This window comes from Piliocolobus tephrosceles, chromosome 16 (assembly GCF_002776525.5).
Source record: "Piliocolobus tephrosceles isolate RC106 chromosome 16, ASM277652v3, whole genome shotgun sequence".
In the NCBI taxonomy this organism is placed as follows: domain Eukaryota; kingdom Metazoa; phylum Chordata; class Mammalia; order Primates; family Cercopithecidae; genus Piliocolobus; species Piliocolobus tephrosceles.
The window spans coordinates 19,376,205-19,401,494 of record NC_045449.1 but is presented as its reverse complement, the minus strand read 5'-3'; the positions used below and the strand labels follow the sequence as shown (position 1 = coordinate 19,401,494).

The 25,290-nt window shown below is 52.2% G+C and overlaps 3 protein-coding genes across 9 annotated transcripts in view; 2 read left to right on the top strand and 1 right to left on the bottom strand.

Moving 5' to 3' along the window:
* The first annotated feature begins 9,102 nt into the window (after positions 1 to 9,102).
* On the top strand, positions 9,103 to 14,372 carry MAPK7 (mitogen-activated protein kinase 7). 7 transcript variants are annotated; one of them, XM_023194791.1, is made up of 8 exons: positions 9,103 to 9,392; positions 9,745 to 9,981; positions 10,619 to 10,784; positions 11,324 to 11,341; positions 11,448 to 12,526; positions 12,615 to 13,294; positions 13,636 to 13,769; positions 13,901 to 14,372. In XM_023194791.1, the coding sequence occupies exons 2-8, from the start codon at positions 9,750 to 9,752 to the stop codon at positions 14,052 to 14,054; spliced, it is 2,463 nt and encodes an 820-aa protein (XP_023050559.1). In that variant the 5' UTR covers positions 9,103 to 9,392; positions 9,745 to 9,749; the 3' UTR covers positions 14,055 to 14,372. The 7 variants fall into 7 exon arrangements, with proteins under 7 accessions (XP_023050559.1, XP_023050563.1, XP_023050564.1 ...); XM_023194792.2 differs by having other exon boundaries at positions 9,134 to 9,252; XM_023194790.3 differs by having other exon boundaries at positions 9,313 to 9,480.
* Positions 14,024 to 25,290, top strand: part of RNF112 (ring finger protein 112) — a 34,229-nt gene continuing 22,962 nt past the window's right edge. Inside the window, exon 1 of the mRNA XM_023194798.1 lies at positions 14,024 to 14,145. The gene's annotated coding sequence lies outside the window, so the exon portion shown is untranslated. The remainder of the gene's footprint in view (positions 14,146 to 25,290) is intronic.
* Positions 14,269 to 25,290, bottom strand: part of MFAP4 (microfibril associated protein 4) — a 21,459-nt gene continuing 10,437 nt past the window's right edge. The window contains exons 5-10 of the mRNA XM_031934344.1: positions 17,856 to 17,951; positions 17,573 to 17,651; positions 17,123 to 17,277; positions 16,186 to 16,282; positions 15,927 to 16,109; positions 14,269 to 15,537 (exon numbers count right to left, since the gene is read on the bottom strand). Of these exons, the coding sequence (XP_031790204.1) occupies positions 15,290 to 15,537; positions 15,927 to 16,109; positions 16,186 to 16,282; positions 17,123 to 17,277; positions 17,573 to 17,651; positions 17,856 to 17,951 (858 nt within the window). The 3' untranslated portion in view covers positions 14,269 to 15,289. The remainder of the gene's footprint in view (positions 15,538 to 15,926; positions 16,110 to 16,185; positions 16,283 to 17,122; positions 17,278 to 17,572; positions 17,652 to 17,855; positions 17,952 to 25,290) is intronic.

Below are 25,290 nucleotides of genomic sequence, written 5' to 3'. Positions count from 1 at the left end.
CACTTTACCAGCACATCACTAGGGGTAGGAGGTGAGGTCAGAGAACTTGCCAGGCCCAGATCACCCAGGGCCTGAGTGGCTGGAGGTGAAGTGACTTGGATTTTTACAGGATCCCTCTGTGTGGATGTGGGGGGAAAGCTGAGAGGCCGAGGAGCAGGCAGATGTGGTCATCCAGGTAGTTTTGCCAGACTTAGAAAAGAAAAATACAGGATGCATGCACTACTTGGGACATACCTAACTAAAGAATTACTTGTTGTTTATCTGAAATTCCAATTTAAAACATTGGGTATCCTGTGTTTTAGCTAGCGATCCAGGTGGCAGGTGGGAGAAGATGGAGATTCATGATTTTGCTTCTGGAAGACTCGCTGTGTGATTCCACCCACCCCGGGGCTGTTCCCTCCTCCTGGGATGTTCAGAGCAGGATTCCTACCTTGTGCCCCGCCAAACATGGCTCACACCCCAACTCACCCTGGACCACACCTGCCCCTCGGTCATTTCCTATAGGCTCTTCCTGCAGATTGAGAGAGGAAACTGGGCAGGGAGCACATCACTGATGGGTGAAATGATGATCTCACAGGAAACCAGACAAGCTAGAGTTGTCACCACACCCTGGACTCAGAGAACTTGGGCACTTCACTGACAGCCACCTCCCATCTCCCTTTCATTCTTCATGGGCAGGGCCTTGCAAGCCTTGGTGATGGATTTTATTCCGTGAGATGGGGCAGCTGCAGCAGGAACACGATTTGATTTGCTTTTTGAGAGATTGCTCTGGTTACTGTGCAGAGTGACTTCTCAGGGTGCCCGGGGGGAGATGTCTAGGACAACCGGGTGTTGGATCTGGAGCTCAGGGAGAACAACCCGCAGAGGAGAGGGCCCCGGGCTGAGCCTGGAGATGCCACCATTCCAGAGAAGAGCAGAGGGCCAGGAGGAGGGGCGTGTGGCCGTGTGGTTGACATCCTGTGACATGTGCTGTGTGTGTCCCTCACAGATGTGGGATCTTTCTGGCAGGCAAACACAGGCCTTGGGGAATGTTCTGGGATGGGTGAGGTCAGCCTCAGTGTGTTTGCTCAGCTGCTGGGCTCTCTTGGGACCACCGAGGACTGCAGCACCAATGGTGGAACTCCAGGCATGGTGACAGGATGTGACCAGGTTCCCCCACCCAGGTCTGCGGTCAGCCTGGCTGTGCTGAATGGTGGAAGCAGGGGTGAGGCCCCGAGAGGTGTCTGGAGCCATCTGGCCGTGAGGTCAGCCACCCAGCCAGGCCTCTGGAAGCCACGGGCAGCCACTTCCCAGATGCGGCTTCCTGCCCTTTCCTTCACCCAAACCACACTCAATTCATAGGCTAGCCTCGGGGGCAGTCCCTTTCCCAAGGGGAGGGCCGCATGCAAATGCCACACTGGGCTGAGCCAAGGCAAGGGTCAATGCTGGAGGCCTGGATCCTCCACGTCCTCTGGGCAGGTCAGTTGCAACAAAGCCCATCCTGCCCATCAAGCCCCCACTGCTTTCCACTGCTTTGGTGCCTTCGCCTCTCTGGGTGAACTCTGCTCACCCTGAGTCCCTGCATGTAAGGCACTTTCAGGCAGCGACCATCCCCTCCGATTTTCCTGATACAGGGAGATGAAGGCACGTGGCCCTGGCCACTCTGTGTGCTGAGGCAGAGCGAACAGGCAGCAGCACTGGAGGGAGGGAGGAGTGTGTGTGTGTCTGTGCATCCTGTGTATGGATTTGTCTTTGAGTGTGCAAGTCCCCGTGTGTGTGCCTAGGGTGTATGTCCCAGTAGCTTGTGTGTACCTGTGCCCTGGGTATGTGCTTGTGCAAATCTCTGTGCGTGTTTGTGCAGATCTTTGTGTGTCAATGTAAACGTGTACCTAAGCGTGTTGTCTCTGTGTGAATGTGCGTGTACAGGTGCCTGCAACCAGCCATGATTTAGATCAACATCCCACTTTCAGCCTTGGGGAGATTCCTTCCTGCATGACAGGGGAACAGATCACTACTCCATCTTGCAGAAGTGAGACTGAGGCTCAGAGAGGGATGAGGCTTGCCTAAGGTCACCAGCCGACGGGATGACAATTCAGTCCTCACCTCTATGGTGGCTTCTAAGGGCTCATGGGAGTTCTTGGTCCCAAACTCTCCTCTCCAACCTGTCCCATTGGAGCCTGCAATACCCCTGTTGGGAAGTGACAGTGTGTTCTTGGCAGATTCATCTGTTAAACTGGCCTTCCTTCATGAGACAGGGACAATCCATCCTTTCCAAGACCGTCCTAGCAGGTAAGATGACACCTGGAGCAGGAGGGTCTGCCAAGGAAGGCAGGGAAGGGGAAAGGGTGGGGGTCTTACAGAAAGACAACTGCCTGCCCTTGAGAGTGTGGGCTGTGGCAGAGGCTACCGCAGACTTGGGTGTGGGCTGTGGTTTCACCACTCAGGCTTCCTCCTGGATGCCCCAGCCACGCACTGGGTGACTGAACTGGATTACTCGTGGCTGCTGGCACTAATCAGAGAGCTGAGTATGTGTAAAGAAGGAAAACCTGGTGCAGGGAGTCCTACAAACAGAGGCCCCTCCCACAGCTGAGCCTATTTTGTCACCTGTAACCAGGGACAATGATGCATCACCTGAGTCCCCCTTGGAGCAAGATGAAGGTAGAAATGCTCACACACTGAAGATGCTGCTGGAACACCGCAGGGGCTGGGCGGAGCGGGGGCAGCGTTAACAAGGGCAGCTGCTGCAGCGCGGGTGAAGGGCCAGACCCTGTGTCAGGTGCCCCTGCAGATAAAATTCCTCAAGTCCACAAAACAATACAACCAGGTGAGTCTGAACATCCCCACTTCACAGATGAGGAACTTCGGGTCAGGGCTGTCAGTCTTGGCTACCTCCATGGCCTTGGGGCCCTACATGGTCTCACCCCTGCCTAACTTTCTAGTCTCCATGTCTCCGTGTGACCCCCTCCCTCCTGCCACTTCCCTCTGGCCTTCTCGTGGCCCTCAGATGTGCCACACTCTCACCTGCATCAGCTTTGTGTCCTTTGCCCCCACGGTCCCTCTGCTGCCACAAGCTCGTCCATTAGGTCCCGACTTAAATGTCACTTCCAGGGCCCCTTCCCGACTTCCTGTGCTGGGCAAAGGGCCCATTCTTAGCTCCCCAGGGCTGGTCCCCCATCTCAGTGCCTGTCACAGATTTCCCTCATCAGAGAAGGCTGGGACTTGTGCTCATGACTCTGACCCCAGCATGCAGCACAGACAAGAAAGGATGCCCTGGCCTCCATGTGACAGAGCTGGATTCAAACCCAGGTGTTTCTGAAACCAAAGTGCAGCTCTGTAAAACTTAGGAGCAAGGGACTGGAAGGGAGGCAGTAACATCAGCAGAGCGGCACTCCACTTGGACAATCCAACTGCACTCCTCAAAGTTTTGTTTTTGTTTGTTTTGAGATGGAGTCTCCCTCTGTGGCCCAGGCTGGCGTGCAGTGGCGCAATCTCGGCTTATTGCAAGCTCCGCCTCCCGGATTCACACTATTCTCATGCCTCAGCCTCCCGAGTAGCTGGGACTACAGGCGCTCGCCACCACGCCTGGCTAATTTTTTTTTTTTTTTTTTTTTGTATTTTTAGTAGAGACAGGGTTTCACCGTGTTAGCCAGGATGGTCTCGATCTCCTGACCTCGTGATTTGCTCGCCTCGGCCTCCCAAAGTGTTGGGATTACAGGCGTGAGCCACTGCGCCTGGGCACGCTCCTCAAAGTTTTTAACCACACCTGCTCTTGTGGCAGAGGGGCACAAACAGTCGGGCACATCTGTTATTTCTGCTGACCCACATCCATCCACCTTCCCGAAAGCTCAGGTTTCCTGTGGGGAAATGGCCCTCATCCACACTTGGTCTGAGGAGTTTGGCTGAGCCGGATTCCCTGCTACACTTCCAGAGGTGGACAGGTGATTTGGGTCTGGCCAATCAGCATACCCCTCTCCCCAACGCTGAACCTGTCGAATGGGAGGCTACCCTGGAATCCGTGCTGGAACTGACAAAAAGGGAGGCCCACTGCTGTGATGGACCTCCCTGAACGAGGGTAAGGTTTTGGGGCTCAGGAAGGTCTCCAGGGCCTGGATTAGAGATAATTACCACATCACAGATGACTAAAACAGCCTCAAAGCACATCAGCACCCCCCAACCTGTTCTGCTTCCTCATCTTGGTGACATCTCCACTGTCTACTAGAAATGGACACCATCACATGTCCCGCATTTACCTCTTTATGTACCTCTTTTTAAACTTTTTTTTCAGACAGAGTCTCTCTCTGTCACCCAGGCTGGAGTGCAGTGGCATGATCTCGGCTCACTGCAATCTCCACCTCCTGGGTTCAAGCAATTCTCCTGCTTCAGCCTCTTGAGTAGCTGGGATTACAGGCGCCTGCCAACACGCCTGGCTAATTTTTGTATTTTGTACTTTTAGTAGAGATAGGGTTTCACCGTGTTGGTCAAGCTGGTTTTGAAGTCCTGACTTCAGGTGATCCACCTGCCTCAGACTCCCAAAGTGCTGGGATTGAGCCACCGCGCCCAGCCTAATTTTTGCATTTTTAGTAGAGGCGGGGGTTTCATCATGTTGGCCAGGCTGGTCTCGAACTCTTGACCTCAGGTGATCCACCAGTCTCAGCCTCCCAAGGTGCTGGGATTACAGGCGTGAGTCACCGCACCCAATCCCACATCTGTTTTTTAATCAAGGCATGCTCTGCCTTCAAGTACACCCTCCATGATGTCTGCCAGAAATACCTTTCAGGAAGGCAGCTCTGAAGGGCATTTGCCTACTCAAAAATCCTAGGTAGACATTTAGATTAGTTCAGAGGCTTTCGGTAACCTAAACCAGAAATCTTGAACTCAAATGCCCACCGTGGCCATGCAGGAAACGTGAGCCAAGTGAGTGGAGTATCTGTATATAACACGAGATTTTCTTTGTTCCCACAAAGAGATATACTTGGTCTTTCTTTTCCTGAAACACATGTCATCTCAGCCTCTTTTGTTTTCCTGCTTTTAATAAGATGCAGAAAACAGTTGTGAAAGCACAATGCTAAGTGGCATCTGACCCTCAGCCTGTGCTGGGGAGGCTGTTAGGGAGTGGCAGGGACTGTGGTGAATTAGAGCACATGATCTTTCAACGGTGGGGTCACAGCTCGATGGCTATGCAGAAATGCTGACCTGATTTTCCAAAAGAAAGCAAAAATCAGGATTCTTATGGCATATCCCCCCATTTTTGACAGGCAAATAATTCCAAGCTTTTAAAAAGCACCGTGTGAGTCATTCTCTCACACCACTGGTGGGTGTCTAAATCAGTATAATCTCTAAGGATAGAAATTTGACATTAGCTACTAAAATTGTAAGAACAATACTCTTTAACTTGACACTCCCACTTCTGGTATTCTTCCTGCACATATACTTGCTGTGTGCAAAATGATGTGTTCAAGAAAGTTTACTGCTGCATTGTTTGCAATAGTGAAAAAACTGAACTAATCTAAATGACTATCTAGAGGGTCCTGGTTAAATAGATTACATTTGTAAAGGAATATTACGCAGCTATAAAAATGAGTGCTTTTTGTTTTTTTAGATATGACAATAGCACAAGTGACAAAAGACAAAACATAACTGGACTTCATCAAAATTAAAAACTTTTGTGGAACAGAGGACGTTATCAAGTGATAGACATAGAAAATGAAAAGACAACCTGAGAAATGGAAGTAAGTATCTGTAAATCATGGTAAGTAAATATCTATAAATCATCTAATAAGATAGTATCTGTATCTGTAAATCATCTGATAAGGGACTTTTATTTAGAATATATAAAGAACTCTGATAACTCAACAGTAAAAAGGCAAATAACCCAATTAAAAATGGACATAGGGCTGAGTGCGGTGGCTCATGCCTATAATCCCAGCACTTTGGGAGGCTGATGTGGGCGGATCACTTGAGTTCAGGACTTCAAGACTAGCCTGGCCAATGTAGTGAGACCCTGTCTCTGCTAAAAATACAAAAATTAGCTGGGTGCAATGATGTGCACCTGTAGTCCTAGTTATTTGGGAGGCTGAGGCAGGAGAATCACTTGAGCTTGGGAGGTGGAGGTTGTAGTGAGCCGAGATCCTGCCACTGCACTCCAGCCTGGGCTGGAGTGAAACCCTGTCCCAAAAAGAAAAAAGAAAAAAAAAAAAAGGCAAAGGATTTGAATAGATATTGAACAGACATTTCCCCAAAGGAGACAAACGGCCAATAAGCCGTGAAAACATCCTTAGTCATTAGAGAAATGCAAATAAAAACTACAATGACCTATCACTTCACACCCACTAGGATGGCTATAATTTAAAAATAATAGTAATAATAAAGCTGGCTACTATGGCTCATGCCTGTAATCCCAGAACTTCGGGAGGCTGAGGCAGATGGATCACTTGAGGTCAGGAGTTTGAGACCAGCCTGTTCAACATGGTGAAATCTCATCTCTATTAAAAATACAAAAATTAGCCGGGCATGATGGTGGGGACCTGTAATCCTAACTACTCGGGAAGCTGAGGCAGAAGAATTGGTTGAACCTGGGAGGCAGACGTTGTAGTGAGCCGAGATCATGCCACTGCACTCCAGCCTGGGCGACAGAGTGAGACTCAGTATCAAAAAAAGAAAGGAAGTGTTGGTGAGGATGTGGAGAAATCAGAATTCTTAAATACTGCTGATGAGTTTGTAAAATAGTGCAACTGCTGGAGAACACAGCTTGGCACTTTCTCAAGAAGTTTATAATTTATCATGTGACCCAGCAATCCAACTCCCAAGAGAAATGAAAACATGCCCACAAAAAAATCTGTACACAAATGTTCTCAGAAGCATTATTCATAATAGCCAAAAAGTAGAAACAACCCAAATGTTCATAAACTGATGGACAAACAAAATATGTTATAGCTAAACAATGCAATATATTTGGCCATAAAAATTAGTGCTAATATGACAACATGAACTTTATGCTAAGTGAAATAAGTCAAACACAAAAGACTACACAGTGTGTGATTCCATTAGTATAGAGTGTCCACAATGGGCAAGAGACAGAAAGTAGTTCAGTGGTTGCAAGGGCTCAGGTGAAAGAGGAATGAGGAGTGACTGTTAATGGGTATAAACCAAAAATAAAATTAGAAGGCCCTTTGCAACCATCTAAATGGATTCCCTCCTTGGCCAGCACACCCTAAAATTTAACCTGAAAGACCGGTTCAGGCCACAGTGGGAGATGGGAGTTGGACATGCCTCATTATACCCCTCCAACATTAACATCAACACAGACCATAAGTCTTTTAAGAAACATTTGTCTATTCTCTCTATAGCCTGCTACTGGGAGGCTTCAACTGCATAATAAAACCTAGGTCTCCCGGCCGGGCGCAGTGGAGGATCACGCCTGTAATCCTAGCACTTTGGGAGGCCGGGGGAGGGCAGTGGATCACTTGAGGTGAGGAGTTCGAGACCAGCCTGGCCAACATGGTAAAACCCCGTTTCTACTAAAATACCAAAAAAAAAAAAAAAAAAAAAAAAAGTCGGGCTTGGTGGCTCACGCCTGTAATCCCAGCTACTCTGGAGGCTGAGGCAGGAGAATCACTTGAATCCAGGAGGGGGAGGTTGCAGCAAGCCAAGATGGTGCCACTGCACTCCAGCCTGGGCAACAGAGCAAGACTCATTCTCAAAATAATAATAATATATTTTAAAAACCCAAAAAACCCTAGGTCTCCACAACCCCTTATCATAATCCAGATATTCTTTTCTATAGATAACTCTTGTAACCAACTGCCAATGAGGATATGTTTAAATCTACCTGTGACTTGGAAGCCCCTCCTCTTCGAGTTGTCCTGCCCTTCCAGAATAGACATTGAACAGACATTTCCCCAAAGGAGACAAATGGCCAATAAGCACATAAAATCAATGTCAATCTTGCACGTATTGATTTATGTATTATGTCTTCCTAAAATGTATAAAGGCTGGCTGTGCCCCATCTTGGGCACATGTTGTAGGACCTCTTGAGGCTATGTCACCAGCATGTCCTTAACCTTGCCAAAATAAACTTTCTAAATTGACTTGAGACTTGTCTCAGATACTTGGTTCACGTAAGTTTCTTTTAGGGGCGATGAAAATGTTCCATAAACCACTCTACCTAAAATTAGGTAGTGATGATGGCTGCTCAACTGTGAATACACCAAAAAACACTGAATTGTACACTATAAAAGGGTGAGTTTTATGGTATGTTATTAAAAGTTGTTTAAAAGTGAGGGACCCCTCCAGTTATTGATATGGAATGATCTTCAGGAAAAGAGAATATGTTACATTTTGTACATGAAAGGGAAGGTGGGTACGAATATGTATTTGTATTGCTTTTTTCTAGAAGCCGCCTAGGAGTGAAACCAAAATTCTTCTTCTTTCAGCCCTACCCCGTTCCCTTTAGAAAAATCTTTCCTTCCAGCTCACACTATCCACCATATCCATCTTCGCCTTCTGGCACTGAGCCTTAGAGGGGCGGTGCTCCATAAACATTTGCTACATGAATGAAGGAATCAACCATCGGATTTTGGGGTGGGTCGGGGCAGCTCGGTTCCAGCGAGGGCTCCGCCTACCAGCGGGCTCCGCAGAGGGACAGAGGCCGGGCGGCTGCCTCGGTTAACTCCGCTGTAGCCCAAAGCACGGGAATAGCGGGACAAACAAACGAGCGGAGGGAACACATCTGCAGGCCAGGAAACCCCCAGGTGCGATCCAACTTGGCCGGAAGCTGCGGAGAGGCTCAGCCACCGGAAGTCAGTGGAGGTTTCGGCCGGACGCTCTAGAATCCTGGAGGACCGAGATCTCTGTGGTTGGCCATGACGGGCACCTTCTACCGGGGATGACAGATTCCCAGAGCTCCTGGGACCGAGAAAATGGTGGGCACAATTCCCGGGGCGGAGGGGGACTTCGGGACCCAGTAGCCAAGATAACAGTCCCAGCCCCAGGCATCTCAGGCTGGACAGTTACCCGAGCTCACGGGACTAGCTATGATTTGGCAGGAAGAGGTCGAGCGCTAGATGGGGACGCGCGCGCTACGTGCAGGGGCGTTGCCTTCCATTCACTTGGCGCCCGACTGCCAGTGCGCATGCGTTTGAAGGCGGTGCCGGGCGGGGAGCACACCCCTGTGAAGTGCAGGGCACCCTTTGGGCGGCTCCCGCCGGCTAGCTGGACAGCGGCGCGCGCCAGGCGTGGCTTCCTCAGTCGGTGGGCTAGGATTGGGCGCAGCAGGTAGAAGGGGCAGGACCCTTCGCAGAAGGAGCTTAGCGATTGGCCAGAACCTGGAGGGAGCGTGGTGTTGGGAGGCGGGGCGGAGGGGGACGGACAGGGCAGCTCACGACGCTGAGGTGGTGGCCGCGGCCCTTGAATAAGTAAGTGAGCCACCCTCGGAGACTCCCGCGCTGGGGACGGGAGGCCGGTGAGCCTCGGGACCTCTGAAAGCCTTGAGGAGGCGCGGGGGTGAGTGCGGCCCGGGGGAATCCCAGGTGCCCCGCCCCTCCCTTTCTTCCTGGCCCGCGCCTCGCCTCCCCATCCCCCGACCCTGGCGGGGCCCCGGCTGGGCCCCGACCCCTGGGGTAGCGTGTTTTCCCTGAACCAACCGCGCGCTTGTGGCCCTTGTCGGTTTAGGGAACTGGGAAGTTCCCTGGTCCTGCTCCCCAGCCCGCAGAGGGGACGCTGAGGCCCACGGGAGGCGGTCCCCTCCTCACCCGAGTCTCCACACAGACACCATGGCCGAGCCCCTGAAGGAGGAAGACGGCGAGGACGGCTCTGCGGAGCCCCCCGGGCCCGTGAAGGCCGAACCCGCCCACACCGCTGCCTCTGTAGCGGCCAAGAACCTGGCCCTGCTTAAAGCCCGCTCCTTCGATGTGACCTTTGACGTGGGCGACGAGTACGAGATCATCGAGACCATAGGCAACGGGGCCTACGGAGTGGTGTCCTCCGCCCGCCGCCGCCTCACCGGTGAGCTTCCTGAGCCGTCGCCTCCCAGATGTGGCAGCGTCGCAGGGAGTGGGAAACCGGCCCGTCCCAGACAGCTGGGAAGGAAAGCGGGGTGCGAGTTCTGGCTCCAGTCAACACACGCTGACCAGGACCCTCTGCCTGCCAGGCTCCGGGGAGGCTCGGTTCTCTGAAACTCTGGCCTGGGGGTTTTGCCATCCTGCCTGCCTACTTCCTCTTTAGAAAAATGACAGTCCCAGTTAGACCAGAATGGAGAGCCAGTCCTTCGTGTCTAAGAGACAGATGTATTCTGGAGCCAGACACTGGCACAAGGAACTGGTGGTGGGATGGGTGAGGTCTGAGATGCAGAGGGTGTAGGCATTAGAGACTGAACTCCACCACTGGGCAGTGGTGCAACCTCCAACAAGTTGCTAAGCCATATTTCCTTCTCTTTAACGTTGACCTATTGGGACCTGCTCCGTAGGGGAGTTGTGAAGGTAACATTTAATAATGTAGGTAGCATGCTTGGCACATAGTAGGTACCCAGTACTTGGTAGCTGTTGTCATTTGCATCCTAGAAGGGAGGTGTTGATAGGGGCTGGGTCGACTCTGCAGTTTCTCCAAGGTATCCTCTGGTATGTCCCTGTTCCCTGCTCTTCAGGCCAGCAGGTGGCCATCAAGAAGATCCCTAATGCTTTCGATGTGGTGACCAATGCCAAGCGAACCCTCAGGGAGCTGAAGATCCTCAAGCACTTTAAGCACGACAACATCATCGCCATCAAGGACATCCTGAGGCCCACTGTGCCCTATGGCGAATTCAAATCTGTGTAAGAAGCGGGATGGGAGAGGGAGCCAGACTTGGGACTTTTCTGAAGGCTGCACCCATATTGCTGAAGTTCTGGAAGGGCAGCTGAATCTAATCTGAAGCAGGCTGGGAAAATTCCCACAGTCCTAGGACCAGTTCTCCTTTAGACTTTTGCCAGGGACAACTGTTATTCCTCAAGAAGTGTACAGATGATTTTACAGTTTTATAGAATCTTAGTATGTAGGATGTCAAATGTAGGACATTCCTACTATGACCACAGCCTCCTATTCCCATAGCAGACTTCACTAATCAATCACAGAACACTTTCCTACAGACAGTGGACAAGCCTGATCAATTTTCATCATAGTTCTTCAAGCTGCCACTACCAAACAATGGAGATAGCCCCAAAAGGAAACCTATTGGCCAGCCCTGGTGTAGTCCAACCCCATCTTTTATCTGATGGGGAAACTAGGTCTGGAGACAAAAGTGATTTAACCAAGTTCATGGAAAAGTCGTAGAGAATCTAAAACGTGATGCTCTTCTTCCATACCATGCCGTCAGCCCCTATGGGGTCCCAGGGTAAGGCTGTTACCTGTCTGGAATCGGAAGGGTGTGGTGAGGATGGGGCTTGTCCCTGGAGTGTGATCAGGCCAACCCATGCTTCTCTCCTTCCTTCTCCTTCCAGCTACGTGGTCCTGGACCTGATGGAAAGCGACCTGCACCAGATCATCCACTCCTCACAGCCCCTCACACTGGAACACGTGCGCTACTTCCTGTACCAACTGCTGCGGGGCCTGAAGTACATGCACTCGGCTCAGGTCATCCACCGTGACCTCAAGCCCTCCAACCTATTGGTGAATGAGAACTGTGAGCTCAAGATTGGTGACTTTGGTATGGCTCGTGGCCTGTGCACGTCGCCCGCTGAACATCAGTACTTCATGACCGAGTATGTGGCCACGCGCTGGTACCGTGCCCCCGAACTCATGCTCTCTTTGCATGAGTATACACAGGCCATTGACCTTTGGTCTGTGGGCTGCATCTTTGGTGAGATGCTGGCCCGGCGCCAGCTCTTCCCAGGCAAAAACTATGTACACCAGCTACAGCTCATCATGATGGTGCTGGGTACCCCATCACCAGCTGTGATTCAGGCTGTGGGGGCTGAGAGGGTGCGGGCCTATATCCAGAGCTTGCCACCACGCCAGCCTGTGCCCTGGGAGACAGTGTACCCAGGTGCCGACCGCCAGGCCCTATCACTCCTGGGTCGCATGCTGCGTTTTGAGCCCAGCGCCCGCATCTCAGCGGCTGCTGCCCTTCGCCACCCTTTCCTGGCCAAGTACCATGATCCTGATGATGAGCCTGACTGTGCCCCGCCCTTTGACTTTGCCTTTGACCGTGAAGCCCTCACTCGGGAGCGCATTAAGGAGGCCATTGTGGCCGAGATTGAGGACTTCCATGCAAGGCGCGAGGGCATCCGCCAACAGATCCGCTTCCAGCCTTCTCTACAGCCTGTGGCTAGTGAACCTGGCTGTCCAGATGTTGAAATGCCCAGTCCCTGGGCTCCCAGTGGGGACTGTGCCATGGAGTCTCCCCCACCAGCCCCACCACCGTGCCCTGGCCCTGCACCTGACACCATTGATCTGACCCTGCAGCCACCCCCACCAGCCAGTGAGCCTGCCCCACCTAAGAAAGAGGGTGCCATCTCAGACAACACTAAGGCTGCCCTTAAAGCTGCCCTGCTCAAGTCTTTGAGAAGCCGGCTCAGAGGTACTTTGTGGGCAAGTCGGGTGGGCAGAGGGGAGACTTGGACAAGGCTTCAGGCTTTTACCTTCTCCCCTGCCCAACTTCCCCACAGATGGCCCCAGCGCACCCCTGGAGGCTCCTGAGTCTCGGAAGCCGGTGACAGCCCAGGAGCGCCAGCGGGAGCGGGAAGAGAAGCGGCGGCGGCGGCAAGAGCGAGCCAAGGAGCGGGAGAAACGGCGGCAGGAGCGGGAGCGAAAGGAACGGGGGGCTGGGGCCTCTGGGGGCCCCTCCACTGACCCATTGGCTGGACTAGTGCTCAGCGACAATGACAGAAGCCTGTTGGAACGCTGGACTCGAATGGCCCGACCCCCAGCCCCAGCCCCGACCTCTGTGCCAGCCCCTGCCCCAGTGCCAACGCCAACCCCAGCCCAACCTGCCAGTCCTCCCCCTGGCCCTGTAGCCCAGCCCACTGGCCTGCAACCACAACCTGCGGGCTCCACATCTGGCCCTGTACCCCAGCCTGCCTGCCCACCCCCTGGCCCTGCACCCCACCCCACTGGCCCTCCTAGGCCCATCCCTGTCCCTGCGCCACCCCAGATTGCCACCTCTACCAACCTCCTAGCTCCCCAGTCACTTGTGCCACCCCCTGGGTTGCCTGGCTCCAACACCCCAGGAGTTTTGCCTTACTTCCCACCTGGCCTGCCACCTCCAGACGCCAGGGAAGCCCCTCAGTCTTCCATGTCAGAGTCACCGGATGTCAACCTAGTGACCCAGCAGCTATCTAAGTCACAGGTAAGAGGGAGGCCCAGGCCATGGGGACACCTGGGTCTGGGCCAAAGGAAAATGGGTTCAAGAGTGGTCCCTGTTCCACAAAAACTGAGCAGCAGATGGGGCTTTATCTCTGAACATGTCCTCTTGCTCACAGAAGGAGCATAATGGCGATGAAGAGGTTGTTAGGAGACAAGTTAGATATTGGAAAGTGCCTGGCCCAGAGGTGGGGCCAGCTAGCACTCACTGACAGCCGAGACTGGTGTTAGCACTCCCAGGTATCCAGGCGGAGTAGTCAGCAGCATTGGGACGGGGTGCCCTGCAGACCTCAGTCTGCCTGCATTGTAATCTATCATTCCCTGCAGGTGGAGGACCCCCTGCCCCCTGTGTTCTCAGGCACACCAAAGGGCAGTGGGGCTGGCTACGGTGTTGGCTTTGACCTGGAGGAATTCTTAAACCAGTCTTTCGACATGGGCGTGGCTGATGGGCCACAGGATGGGTAAGGTGGCTGGACTGAGCTCCTGGACTAGGGCTGTGGGGAGAGGTTCCTGGTGCAGGAAGCATGCACCTGTGGGATGGGTGAGAGTCCAGCCTAGGCTAATAGCACCCCTCCCTTCCCTTCCCCTGCAGCCAGTCAGATTCAGCCTCACTCTCAGCCTCCCTGCTTGCTGACTGGCTCGAAGGCCATGGCATGAACCCTGCCGATATTGAGTCCCTGCAGCGTGAGATCCAGATGGACTCCCCAATGCTGCTGGCTGACCTGCCTGACCTCCAGGACCCCTGAGGCCCACAGCCTGTGCCTTGCTGCCACGGAAGACCTAGTTCCAAGATACCCATGGGAACATTCTCAAAGGCTTTAGCCCTGGACCCAGCAGGTGAGGCTCGGCTTGGATTATTCTGCAGGTTCATCTCAGACCCACCTTTCAGCCTTAAGCAGCCACCTGAGCCACCACCGAGCCATGACAGGATTGGGAGATCCCGACTCCCCCTGTACAATTCTTTTCAGTATTATATTTTTATTATTATTATTATGTTATTATTACACTGTCTTTTTGCCATCAAAATGAGGCCTGTGAAATACAAGGTTCCCTTCTGCACCTGACTCCAGGTGTGATTTTTGGAGTTCGGGTTAGGACACCATCAGTAGGGGAGCAAGGAGGAGCCAGGTGCCTACATTTGGGGGAATAAGCAAATATGTTTGTGCGTGTGAAGCCCGTTCATTCAGGTTCTGAAGGTTTATTGAGACCTTCAGTCCCTACCCACTCTCAGCCCTGCAGAGATTGTCCTCTGCTCCCTCATGTGGCTAAACCTCTCAACCCCCAGAGGGTATGGGGAAGACCTCATATATGCATGCCTACCTTGGCTGTGGCTGTTTCAGGGTGGTGTGCAGTAGCTGTGGTCTTGGTATAGAGCTTCGGGGGCTGGGATGGGTCATCAGGGGAAGCTGAGTATGATAGTGAGGTGGGCTGGGGTTCCACGGTACTCGCCACAGGGGAGTAAGTTGGTGGGAGGAAGGCTGAGGATGAGACATGGTTTGAGAGCAGCCAGAGGAGTGCTGGGCTGTGGCCTAGAATACACCATGGCCCTGTTCACACTGTACTGCTCAGCCTAGCACACTAGGGTGGCCCAGACAGGGGTCCACAGTGAGGAAGCAGGACAAGATGGCACACAAAGGCCTGCAGCTGGGATGATGGCTCCTGGCTGTCAGCTGTTGGGACAGGGTGGAGGCAACTCATTCTCATGGAGCCCAGCCAGGTCCAGGCTAGAACCATGTGCTTCTTGGAAAAGGCCTGGGGAGCTGCTGGCAGCGTAACTTCAGGTGTAGGGGAGCTGGGTCTGGCTTAGGAATGGATGCCCTGGGTGTGTGACAGGGATGAGGCATGGCTGAGAGCCGCAGGCCCCCTTGTAAGGAGTTGGTGCTCGGGACTCAGCAGAAGCATGCATCAGGGGCAGCAGAGGGAGCACTCATGGAGACCATGCGTGTCCAGGGGAGGAAAGGGGCCTGAGGGGGCCAGCCCCTCAGGCCCGACGGATTTTCATCTCAGTGCGCTTGAGGGAGTAGTAGAAGCCCTTCCACTGGGCCCAGTTGATGCCATTGGCATAGGAGAGGTGGGAGCCACCTAGGTAGAAGCCATTGAGGTTGGCGAAGTGGCAGCTGCGGAACCAGAAGGCTCCTGAGGAGAGAGCCGCGCAGTTCTGCACAAAGAGGTCCTGGTCCCGGTCAAAGGTAGAGAACTTCTGGCCACTGTGGTAGGACAGGGAGTCACCTAGCAGAGGGGAGAAGAGTTGGGGCTGCTGAGGTAGGGAAGTGAGCTCTGAGCTGGCCGGGAGAGGGTGACAATGACAACTGTGAGAGATATCACGTGGCAGCCTGGCGGGATGGGGGCACCCTCCCTGAGCCAGATGTTGGGTAGATGTGCTTCTGCAATGAAGAGAAACAGCTGCTCCGCCACAGAATTGCCTGGAGCAGGTCCAGGATGGCTGCTTCCCAGGGCTGAGGCCCAAGCTGGTTTGAGCTGGTTTGGAGCCAGCTGTGGCCCTTCCAGACCCAGGAGGGTTGAAGGAGGGGCCTGAAGGAGGTTGGGGCTGACTGGGCAGGGCCAGCCCTGCCTTCTTTCCCCTCACAGCCCCTCCTAAAGCTAACGGCGGGGTATACCTGCCCCGCCGTCCTCGAAGCCTGCCACATAGAGGGTGTAGCCGTCCTCCTCTGCACTGACCGCGTTCGGGGAGATGGAGAAGTCAGCGTACTTGGCGTAGGCCGTGTTGTTCTCAAAGTCCTCCAAGTCCACTCGCAGCTCGTACTTCTGCTTCAGCGTCAGGAGGTGCATGTTCTGCAGCCCTGGGGAGGAGGGGCAGTTGGTCAACAAGGACCTGGCCCTGGGGCAGCCCCTCAGCCCACCTGGTCCCCGCCTTACCCAGCCAGTACTCTCCATCGGCACGGCCGAAGCCCAGCTTGTAGTCATTCCAGCCCCGGAAGAAACTCACTGAGCCATTGAATCTCTTCTGGAAAACCTGGAGCAGAGAAGATGAGACTGGACCATCAAGGGTCCAGTGGGCAGGGTTCTGGGCCCACCTCAAGCATGGACCCTGTGATGCTGTGGCCAGTTTGTTAAAGGACTGAGTTGTGGGGGGTAGTGGGAGTGGGGTTGCTAAAACAAGGTCCACATTGGCACCAGGCCCCTTGTGGAGCAACTGCCAGCACCCACCTGGGCTCTTCGTACCCAGTTTCGTATAGAGGCAGGAAAGAGGCTGAGAGGGGGGCGCTCTAGAGTTCTAGTGCCTAGCTGTGGGACCTGGGCAAGTTCCTTCACCTCTCTGGGCTTTAGTTCCTCAGTACTTCCCAGGATTATTGTGAGGCTTATATGCATTAACCTACCTCAGCCGGGTGCAGTGGCTCACGCCTGTTATCCCAGCACTTTGGGAGGCTGAGGTGGGCGGATCACCTGAGGTCAGGAGTTCAAGGCCAGTTTGGCCAACATGGTGAAACCCCATCTCTACTAAAAATAACAAAATTAGCTGGGCATGGTGGCGCATGCCTGTAATCCCAGCTACTTGGGAAGCTGAGGCAGGAGAATTGTTTGAACCTGGGAGGTGGAGGTTGCAGCAGTGAGCTGAGATGGAGCCACTGCACTCGAGCCTGGACGACAGAGCAAGACTCCCCCTCAAAGTCAACAGACAAACACCTACCTCAGGCTCTTAGAATTAAGTGTTGGCAGCTGCTCAGAAGATGTGCTGTGGGTATCATTATCCCCATTTTAAAGATGAAGAAACTGAGGTTCACAGATGTGAAGCCCAGGGTCACAGGGCTGGGATTGGAACCAGCCCTGGCCTCTGTTCCCTCCTCCCACTCACCGTCCACTTCCCGCCCTCGGTGGTCATGTCACAGAAGACGGGCACAGGCACACTGGGGCCCAAGGGGTAGATGAGGTACACGCCGTCTGACTGGTAGCCCTGGGCATAGATGTCGTCACAGTCCAGGGGTTGCTGAAGGCAAAACCTCTCCAGAGCTGGGGGTGGGGACATGGGGACAGTGAGGAGAGTGGGACTATGGCATCACTGACACCTCAGCACCCCAAGACTTGCCTTAGTCCCTGGGGCTGGGGGAATTTGACACAAGGAGTCATGGAAGATTTCTTCAAGGGAGATGAGCAATGCTTACGTCATTCATCTACCCCATTTTGTAAAGGAGGAACCTGAGTCCTGCAGAGCTGGGGCTCAGCCCCGACAGTCTGTTCTGACAGTCCAGCCTCTCCTTGCCCAACCTGTGGGCCAGGCTGCATCTGTGAGTGTGGGGCTGCTTACCATCTCCTCGGATCCCGGAGACCTGCGGGGCACACGGGGGCGTGGAGAGAAGCAGCAGCAGCGGCAGGGCCAGGAGGGCCTGGCGATGGGCAGAGAGGGTCAGCGCAGCCCCTTCCCAGCTCGAGACCCCCTTTTCTCTTTGTATTTGCCCCCACCATGCGTGCATATGCTGCCCTTGCCTGAATCCCTCTCCTGCCATTTGGCCCCTCTTTCCCCACCCTACCCCCCTCTCCGGCCAAGTAACCCCACTCTCTGGGACAGGCTATATACCCTCATAGCTTACAAGTTTCAACAGAACTCCTTGTGCCTTCATAGTCCCCTCTGTGGCCAGGGGCCTCTGGAGTGGGCTCAATTCCCCAGTGCTATGAGTCCCCCCACCCTGGGCCCCGTACCTTCATGCTGTCAGTTCTGCTCAAAGTGGCTGGGTGTCTGCGGCCCCAGACTGCAACCGCCCAGAGTTATGTGCTGGGCCCCCGCCAGCCGCCCCAGCCCCGCCCCCCTTCCCGTAGCTGCAGAACCCCCCTCTCCCCACCCCAGACAACCAGCATCAGTTTACACTATCAGGGGGCTGGGAGGTGGGGCCGGAGCCAGGGGACCACCTGTGTCTCATTAGGCCTGTCGGGCAAAGTACTGCAGACGTTAACTCCCTGCTGGCTCCAGCTGTTCCCTGGATCCCACTCCATCCGCCATTCGCCATCCGCCATTCGCCACCCGCCCCGCTAGACCTGTGGGCCCCCTGGCACCCCCAGGCAGCCCCAGCCCACTGCAGCCTGTCCCCTGCTTCCTGATGGGCCCCCCTGCAGATGTCTGTTTATTCTTTCCCCCTCCTTCCCTGGCCTGTGTTTCATCAGCCATTGAGGGGGAGGGCTGAGGGGGCGTCATATGCCTGGCTTCTGGGGAGGGGAGGCCTGCTCTGGGGGAGCAGAAGGCTGAGGGGACAGCTTCAGAGCTCCTGATGTGGGAGCCTGGCTGGGGCTGGTGGGGGGGACAGAGGCAGCAGTCTCCTGGCACGCCTGGGACATTTCTGAGCCATGAGCACAAGGCTGCTGGCGTCCAACTGCTCTGTCTGCCCCAGCTCAGGCCAGGCAGGGCCCCTCTCCAGCCCCCCTCGCCAGCACCCCCTCACTCTGGCCACCTCAGGCCCGCTCTTTTCCCCTCCCACAGTTCCCTGGCCCATCTCTCTGGCTCACATGCACAGGGTATGGGACCTCTTTTGTTTCTCCTCACTCCACCCTCCTTCCTTCTTCCAAACCCTTCACTTTGGCTCCCACACCTCCCAGACTCTACTTCATCTGAATCTCCCTGCTTCTGGGCTCTCTCCTCCCATCCCTGGCACACTACCAGGAGAGTTGTTCTAGATGGCCTCTCAGATTATGTCACCCTGCTTAAGCCTCATGGCTCCCTATTGCCTCAGGGCTGAGGCTAGGTTTTCACCTTGGACATGAAAGGAATTTCAAGTCTGTCTCTGGCCTACCTTGAGGACCTTGTCCCTTATTGCTGTGACTCATACTACAGTGCAGCCACCCCAGACTTCTCACCATGGAGGTCCCCACTCCTTTGTGCTGCCCCCTGTGGTGCCCACTCATCTGCCTCCTTTTCTTGGCCATAAGGGCCAGTGAGCAGGGTCTGGGTCTCATTTCTGCATGCTCAGTGCCCATCACAGAGCTTGGCACAGAGTAGGCTTGATATGTACATGCACAGTCACTCACATATTTTTATATATAGATAAGATACTAGAGTCGGGGCTTTGCTCTGTTGTCCAGTTGCAATCATAGCTCACTGCAGCCTCAAGCTCCTGGGCTCAAGTGATCCTCCCACCTCAGCCTCCTAAGGAGCTAGGACTACAAGTGTGCCACCACACCCAGCTAATTTTTAAATTTTTTTGTAGAGATGGGGGGGGTCTCCCTATGTTGCCCAGGCTGGTCTTGAACTGGCCTCCAGTGTTCCTCCCACCTTAGTCTCCCAAGAAGCTAGGACTATAGGGCCACCACAGGTATGTTTTGAGCGCTGTGTGCTATAGGCTATGCTGGCTGCTGAGGATACAGTATCTGCCCTGCGGAGTGGCAAGCACAGGTTTTGGACAGTGAATTGCAAATGTAAGGTGCGTTACAAAAGGACATTTGTATTGAATGGATAAACAGATGAAAGATTCAAAGGCAAAGTGATGAGGCAGCTCTGGCTTAGGTCCCATCTCTCCACTCCTGAATCAATAGATAAGCCCCTTGGAAAAGCCCCAGCTGGCCTCCCTGACTTGGTTCTGTGATTGCCTCTGTTCATAGTTGTGTCTTGTGTCAGGCTGCCTCAGTTCAAATCTAGGTTCTGTTGCCTGTTAGCTGGGTGACCTTGCACAAATTACCTAGTCTCTCTGTGCCTTGGTTTCCTCCTCTGTAAAATGAGGATAGTCATAGTATCTACTTCATAGGGGTGTGGTAAGGATTAACTAATACATATCAAGTTCCTAGAACACTGCTACAATTGGCAACTGTTTAGTAAATATTAGCTATCGTCATAGTCATAATAAACATCATGATTCTCATATGAATGGGTTGTCTTCAACACAGCTTGTATTCTTGCCTGTGGAAGAGACAGTTAGCTGGCTCTCAATACTCGTTCTTCCCTAAGTCCTCAGTAGTAAGATCTGATTTTTATCTGGGCTCATTGTCCAGCCTCCCTTGTAGCTAGATGACGTCACACATCTGAATTTTGGCCAACAAGATGCCAACTTATTGTTGTAAAGGTAGGTGGCTTGTCCCTCTTCATCCTGCACTCTGTCCTACTGAATGTGATGGCTGGAGCTCTAGCTGCCACCTTGGACAGTGGGGATGAGGAGGATGAGGCCTCATCAGGGGATGGCAGAGGAGGAACTGGCAAAGCCTCTAACGACTTTGTGGAGTGGGTCCAAAAACAGCCCTGGACTGCCGTCCTCTAGGCCTTTTTTATGCGGGAAAGAAAGAAACTTCTGTGTACTTTAAGTCTTTGTGGGGTTTTTTTTTCTGTTACACACAGCTGAATCTAATCCTGATTTCTTCTTTCAGCAAATGCCAGCTAATTTTAACACAAGTCTATAAAAGGGAAAATAATGAAAAAAAAAAAAAATCAGTCATCAAAACAAATAATAAAATGGTCCAAAGTCAAGTATTGAAGACTTTTGGAGAATATCACTAATGAGCAAACCTAGAAACTCCCCCTCCTCCTAAAAAAGAGAGAATTAAGATATGAGGTATCAATTGCATTTTGCCAATTAGTTTTTACTTAAAAAATGTAATAATGTGTGTGGGTGCAGCAAAGCAGGCACTGTGTTCACTGGATGTGGCTGGAAATTAGTTTAACTTTTGTGGGAAAGAAATTTGGTAATAACATACCCAGAGTCGGTAATCCTTCTAAGATGTCTGGAGGAACTACTCTGACATGTTGAAGAGGCTACAGATACAGTTAGGGGACATTACTTGTCGGTTGCCCAGCATGGGAAACCCCTTCCCACGTTTGGAGTGTTCCTCTCCTAATTAGAATGCAGGGTGTTCACATTCCCAGGGTTCCTTGCAGTTTCATTGAAGGCACATGGCCTTGGTTTAGCTGATAAAATGCACAGTCCTGGGCTTCATTTTGGGAGAAAGTGATTTGAGAAGCAGGAGCAGGAAGAATCCGTTCCTGGGGTGATGGTGACCCCAGTGCTGTCTGGGTCCTAGTTTCTCTGGGTGGTTGGTGGTGGCTTGGCAAGCGCAATGCTGAGTGTCACTGGCTTAGTCTCAGGCTGCAAAGCCCTGAGCTTGGTTCTCAGTTCTCCCAGTGATCAGTTTGCTCTGCCTGCTAATGTTTTTGAAAGAGACCCCAACTCGCATGCGTGAAGATGTTTGTGTCTGGATTCTGTCATTGCCAACAACAGACACTAACTCTGACTTTGTTGGGAGGCTTTGCTGAGAGTCTAGACTAGGGGTGGATGGGAGCTGAGGCTGCCCTGGACTCTGGAAAGCAGGCCCTCAGTGGGGGTCCTGTGGTGGGACAATGTCGGGTTGATGCTGCTCAATGCACAGGGCTATGGCTTTGTCTGTCTGCCAGATTCCAGGAGTGGGGAGGACTCATCCCACCGGCCTTGCTTGGGTTGTTTTACGCATCCCTTGGAAAGGGGGTTGCAGTTGGACGCCTTACATTTGCCTCCCCACCTTTCTCCATACTGCCCTGGGCCCCCGGAGGCCAGCCTCATCCTCTGGTTTCTGATTGGGTCCAGCCAATGAGGAGCCTAGCAGGCTTCAGTGAAAAGGAGAATGAAGTAGGAATATTCATTCCCCTCCTTGTAGCGTCCCCACAGGCTGGCTTTGTTTCTCAGCCAACAGTCTCCAGTCCTGCCAGGCAGCCATCTCCATAGCAGCCCCCTGACTCACTGTGGGCGACTCCTTCCTCCTCTGCCCCCTTCAGGTCTAGGGGTGTTGATAGCCCTGGTGTTACCAGGCCAGAGATAGGAGGCCATCTCCTGCTCACACCTCAGCAAACAGTCCTTTTATTAATTGCTACTCAAATTGTCCTAATCTGAGTGTTACTTGATGGAAACTGGACTGATTCGGACAGAGAGGCATCCCTGATGATAATACAGAAAACGAGTGTGAGATTAGGAGGGGAAGTGGCCGCAGGTGTACAAAAAAGTCTCCCTCTGTCATAGTCATTGTAATGTACGCTGTAATATTGTCAAACCCAGATGGCTCAGTAAAAACAGATGACCCCCTGTGCTTCCTCGATGTCATTTTGATAGGACATTTGCTCAAGTTGGTGTGGCTCCCACCCCTGGGTTAGGCCTGTGCTGGTTGTTCTCTGCGTTGCCTGATCCACCCACATCCTCCTCTGTGCCCGGGAGGCTGCCCTGTAGGGAGGGCATCACTGGGTTTCCATGGCCCCTGGCTTCCAGCTGGGTTTGACTAATGGGAGACACCAACAGGAGATGGGAGAAGAGAGACGTTGAAGTATTCCTCCCCAGCTCCTGTCCTGATAGGCACTGGAGTTTTGGCCGTAGCTGTGCCTGCTGTCCTCCACCCCCCCACCTCCTGATGACATCTCCTGCCACAACCTCCCTCACTGTCTCCAGTAACCCAGTTTCCTCCCCTTGCCCCTCAGGCTGGGATGATGAGGGCTGTCATCCTTGCTAGTCCCAGGGTGCCTCAATGCCCCATGTTGGTTTTCTTAATGTTCACACCCAAGTAAATAGTCCCTTCATTAAATTCTCTGAAGAAAAAAACAAAACAAAATAAAACCCAAATAGCTGAGTTCACCCTTTGTTTCCTGAGAGGACCCTGACTGACTCAAGGTCTTACTTTGGTTTCCTCTAAAAGCACAGCCGCCTGTGGAGTGGAGCTTTTTCTGTTGTTTTGGACAACAGCTAAGGACAAGACCTCTATTCTCTCTGCAGGTGCAGACATCTCCCTGTGTGTCTTGCTGGCAGGCAGCTAGACTGCTCCTTTATCTACCCTTCTGTATCCAGAGCTAGAGAAGCCTGAGGAGAGGTTTGAAGGAAACTCATCAAAGCAGAGAACACCTAGGGAGAAGAGATGGTGGGTCCCCCCAACCCAGGCCAAGCAAAGGGGCTCCGAGAGAGGGGCTGTCTGCCAGAAGGACAGACTTTGGCTGAGCTGCCCAAACCCAAGGGCTCTTTCCCAGAGGTCGCTGCTGCAGCAAAGTGAGAACAACTGTTTGGAAGACGGGGGGGTGAAGCCTGGGGCTGCCTGAAGTGAAGAGAAGAGAGAGGGCAGGGGCTCACACAGTCATCGTTTGGCAGGACACGGATGTGGTATTCTGAGTGGGTGCTGTGGAATATGAGGTCAGATTGGAATCAAGCCCATCCTCGTAAACCTCATTTTACCTTAACTACCTCTTTAAAGGCTGTATCTCCAAATATAGTCGCATTCCAAGGTACTGCATGGTACAGCTTCAGTATGAATGTTGGGGGACACAATTCATCCCATAACAAGCATCTTCGAAGCACCAGGCACTCTTTAACCCTTTGTAGGCATCCGTGCACAAGACAGAATCTCCAGCTCTCCTGGAGCTACGGAAGAGAAAGAAAAGTAAGTGAAATGATGATAAGTACTATGAAAAATGAAGCAGGAAAGCGGCAGGAGTGGGGCCAAAGTTTGGGACAGGGCATGTCCAGAAGGCCGTAGTGTGGAGATGGTAATGGCAAACTCTGGGTCCAAGGGCAGACACAGACATGTTGTGGTGGGGAACACTGTATCTTATTTCTCTAACATGGGGGAAGGTTTTAGGAGGGATTTGGTGTCTCTCCCTACCTTTTTATAGTTTGGGACAAGATCAGTTGATGGAGTTCAGGGTGTGGCAGAAAGAAGAGGCAGATTAGAGATGGAGAGGGTGTTGAATGTAGGCTAAAACATTTGAACTTGATCCCAAGGGCCTTTGGGATTAGGGTATATTGAGATATGTAACTTAGGTTCCTGATTTTACTTTGATGTGTAGATGCTATATAACTGGGGAGAAAGCATACAGATTAGAGGTCTTTTTGTTGTTAAATAAACAAATGCATGTGTATAATTGGGATAAAAGGGGTACTTGGAGGCCGTATATGGAGAAACAGCAGTCCCTAGCCCTGTGTTTGATGAGTCCTGGGGTTGAGTCTTTTCTCTTTCATTGTGCTCGCCAGCAAGTGGAGGTTTGTGTCCCTCAGTTCTGAGAAAATTATTTTCTATTACTTCTTTGGCTATTTCTTTCCTCCATTTTCTCTGTTCTCTTTGTGATAATTTTATTAGTTGGATATTGGATCTCTTAAATTGATCCTATGTTATATATTGCCCGAAAAATCCTCTGTGCTCTGCCAACCATCTCTTCCTCCCCCTAAACCCCTGGCAACTACTGAACTTTTTATTGTCTCCATAATTTTATCTTTTCCAGGATGTCATATAGCTGGAATCATATAATAATTTGCAGCCTTTTCAGATTGGCTTCTTTCACTTAATGGTATGCATTTAAGGTTCTTCCGTGTCTTCTCATGGTGTGATAGCTCACTTGTTTTCAACACTGAATACTATGCAGTTGTCTGGATGTACCCCAGTTTATTTATCTATTCACTTAATAAAGGACATCTTGGTTGCTTCCAAGTTTGGGTGATTATGAATAAAGCTGCTATGAACATCTGTGTGCAGGTTTTGTGTGGACATACATTTTCAACTCGGGTAAATAACAAGGAGCATGATTGCTGGGTCATATGGTTAAGACTTTGTTTAGTTTTGTAAAAAAACGGCTAAACTATCTTCCAAAGTGTCTGTACCTTTTTGTATTCCTACCAGCAATGAATGATTGCTGTTCCATATCCTTGCCAGAATTTAGTATTGTCGTTATTTTTTACTTTAGCTAGTCTTATAGGTGTGTAATGATATTTTGTGATTTTAATTTGAATCATTTAATAGCAAATGATGTTGAACATCTTTTCATGTGCTTGTTTGCCATCTGTATCTTTTTCAGTGAAAAATCTGTTCATGTCTTTTCCCGTGTTCTTTTTTTTTGAGACAGGGGCTTGCTCTGTCACCCAGGCTGGGTGTAGTGGTGCAGTCTCAGCTCACTACAGCCTCAACCTCCTAGGTTCAGGCCATCCTCCCACCTCAGCTTCCTAAGCAGCTGGGACTACAGGCATGCTCCACCACGCTTGGCTAATTTTGTATTTTTTTTAGAGACGTGTGTCTTGTTTTTCTAAGACCAGCGGAGCGGGCACAAAAGAACCAGCG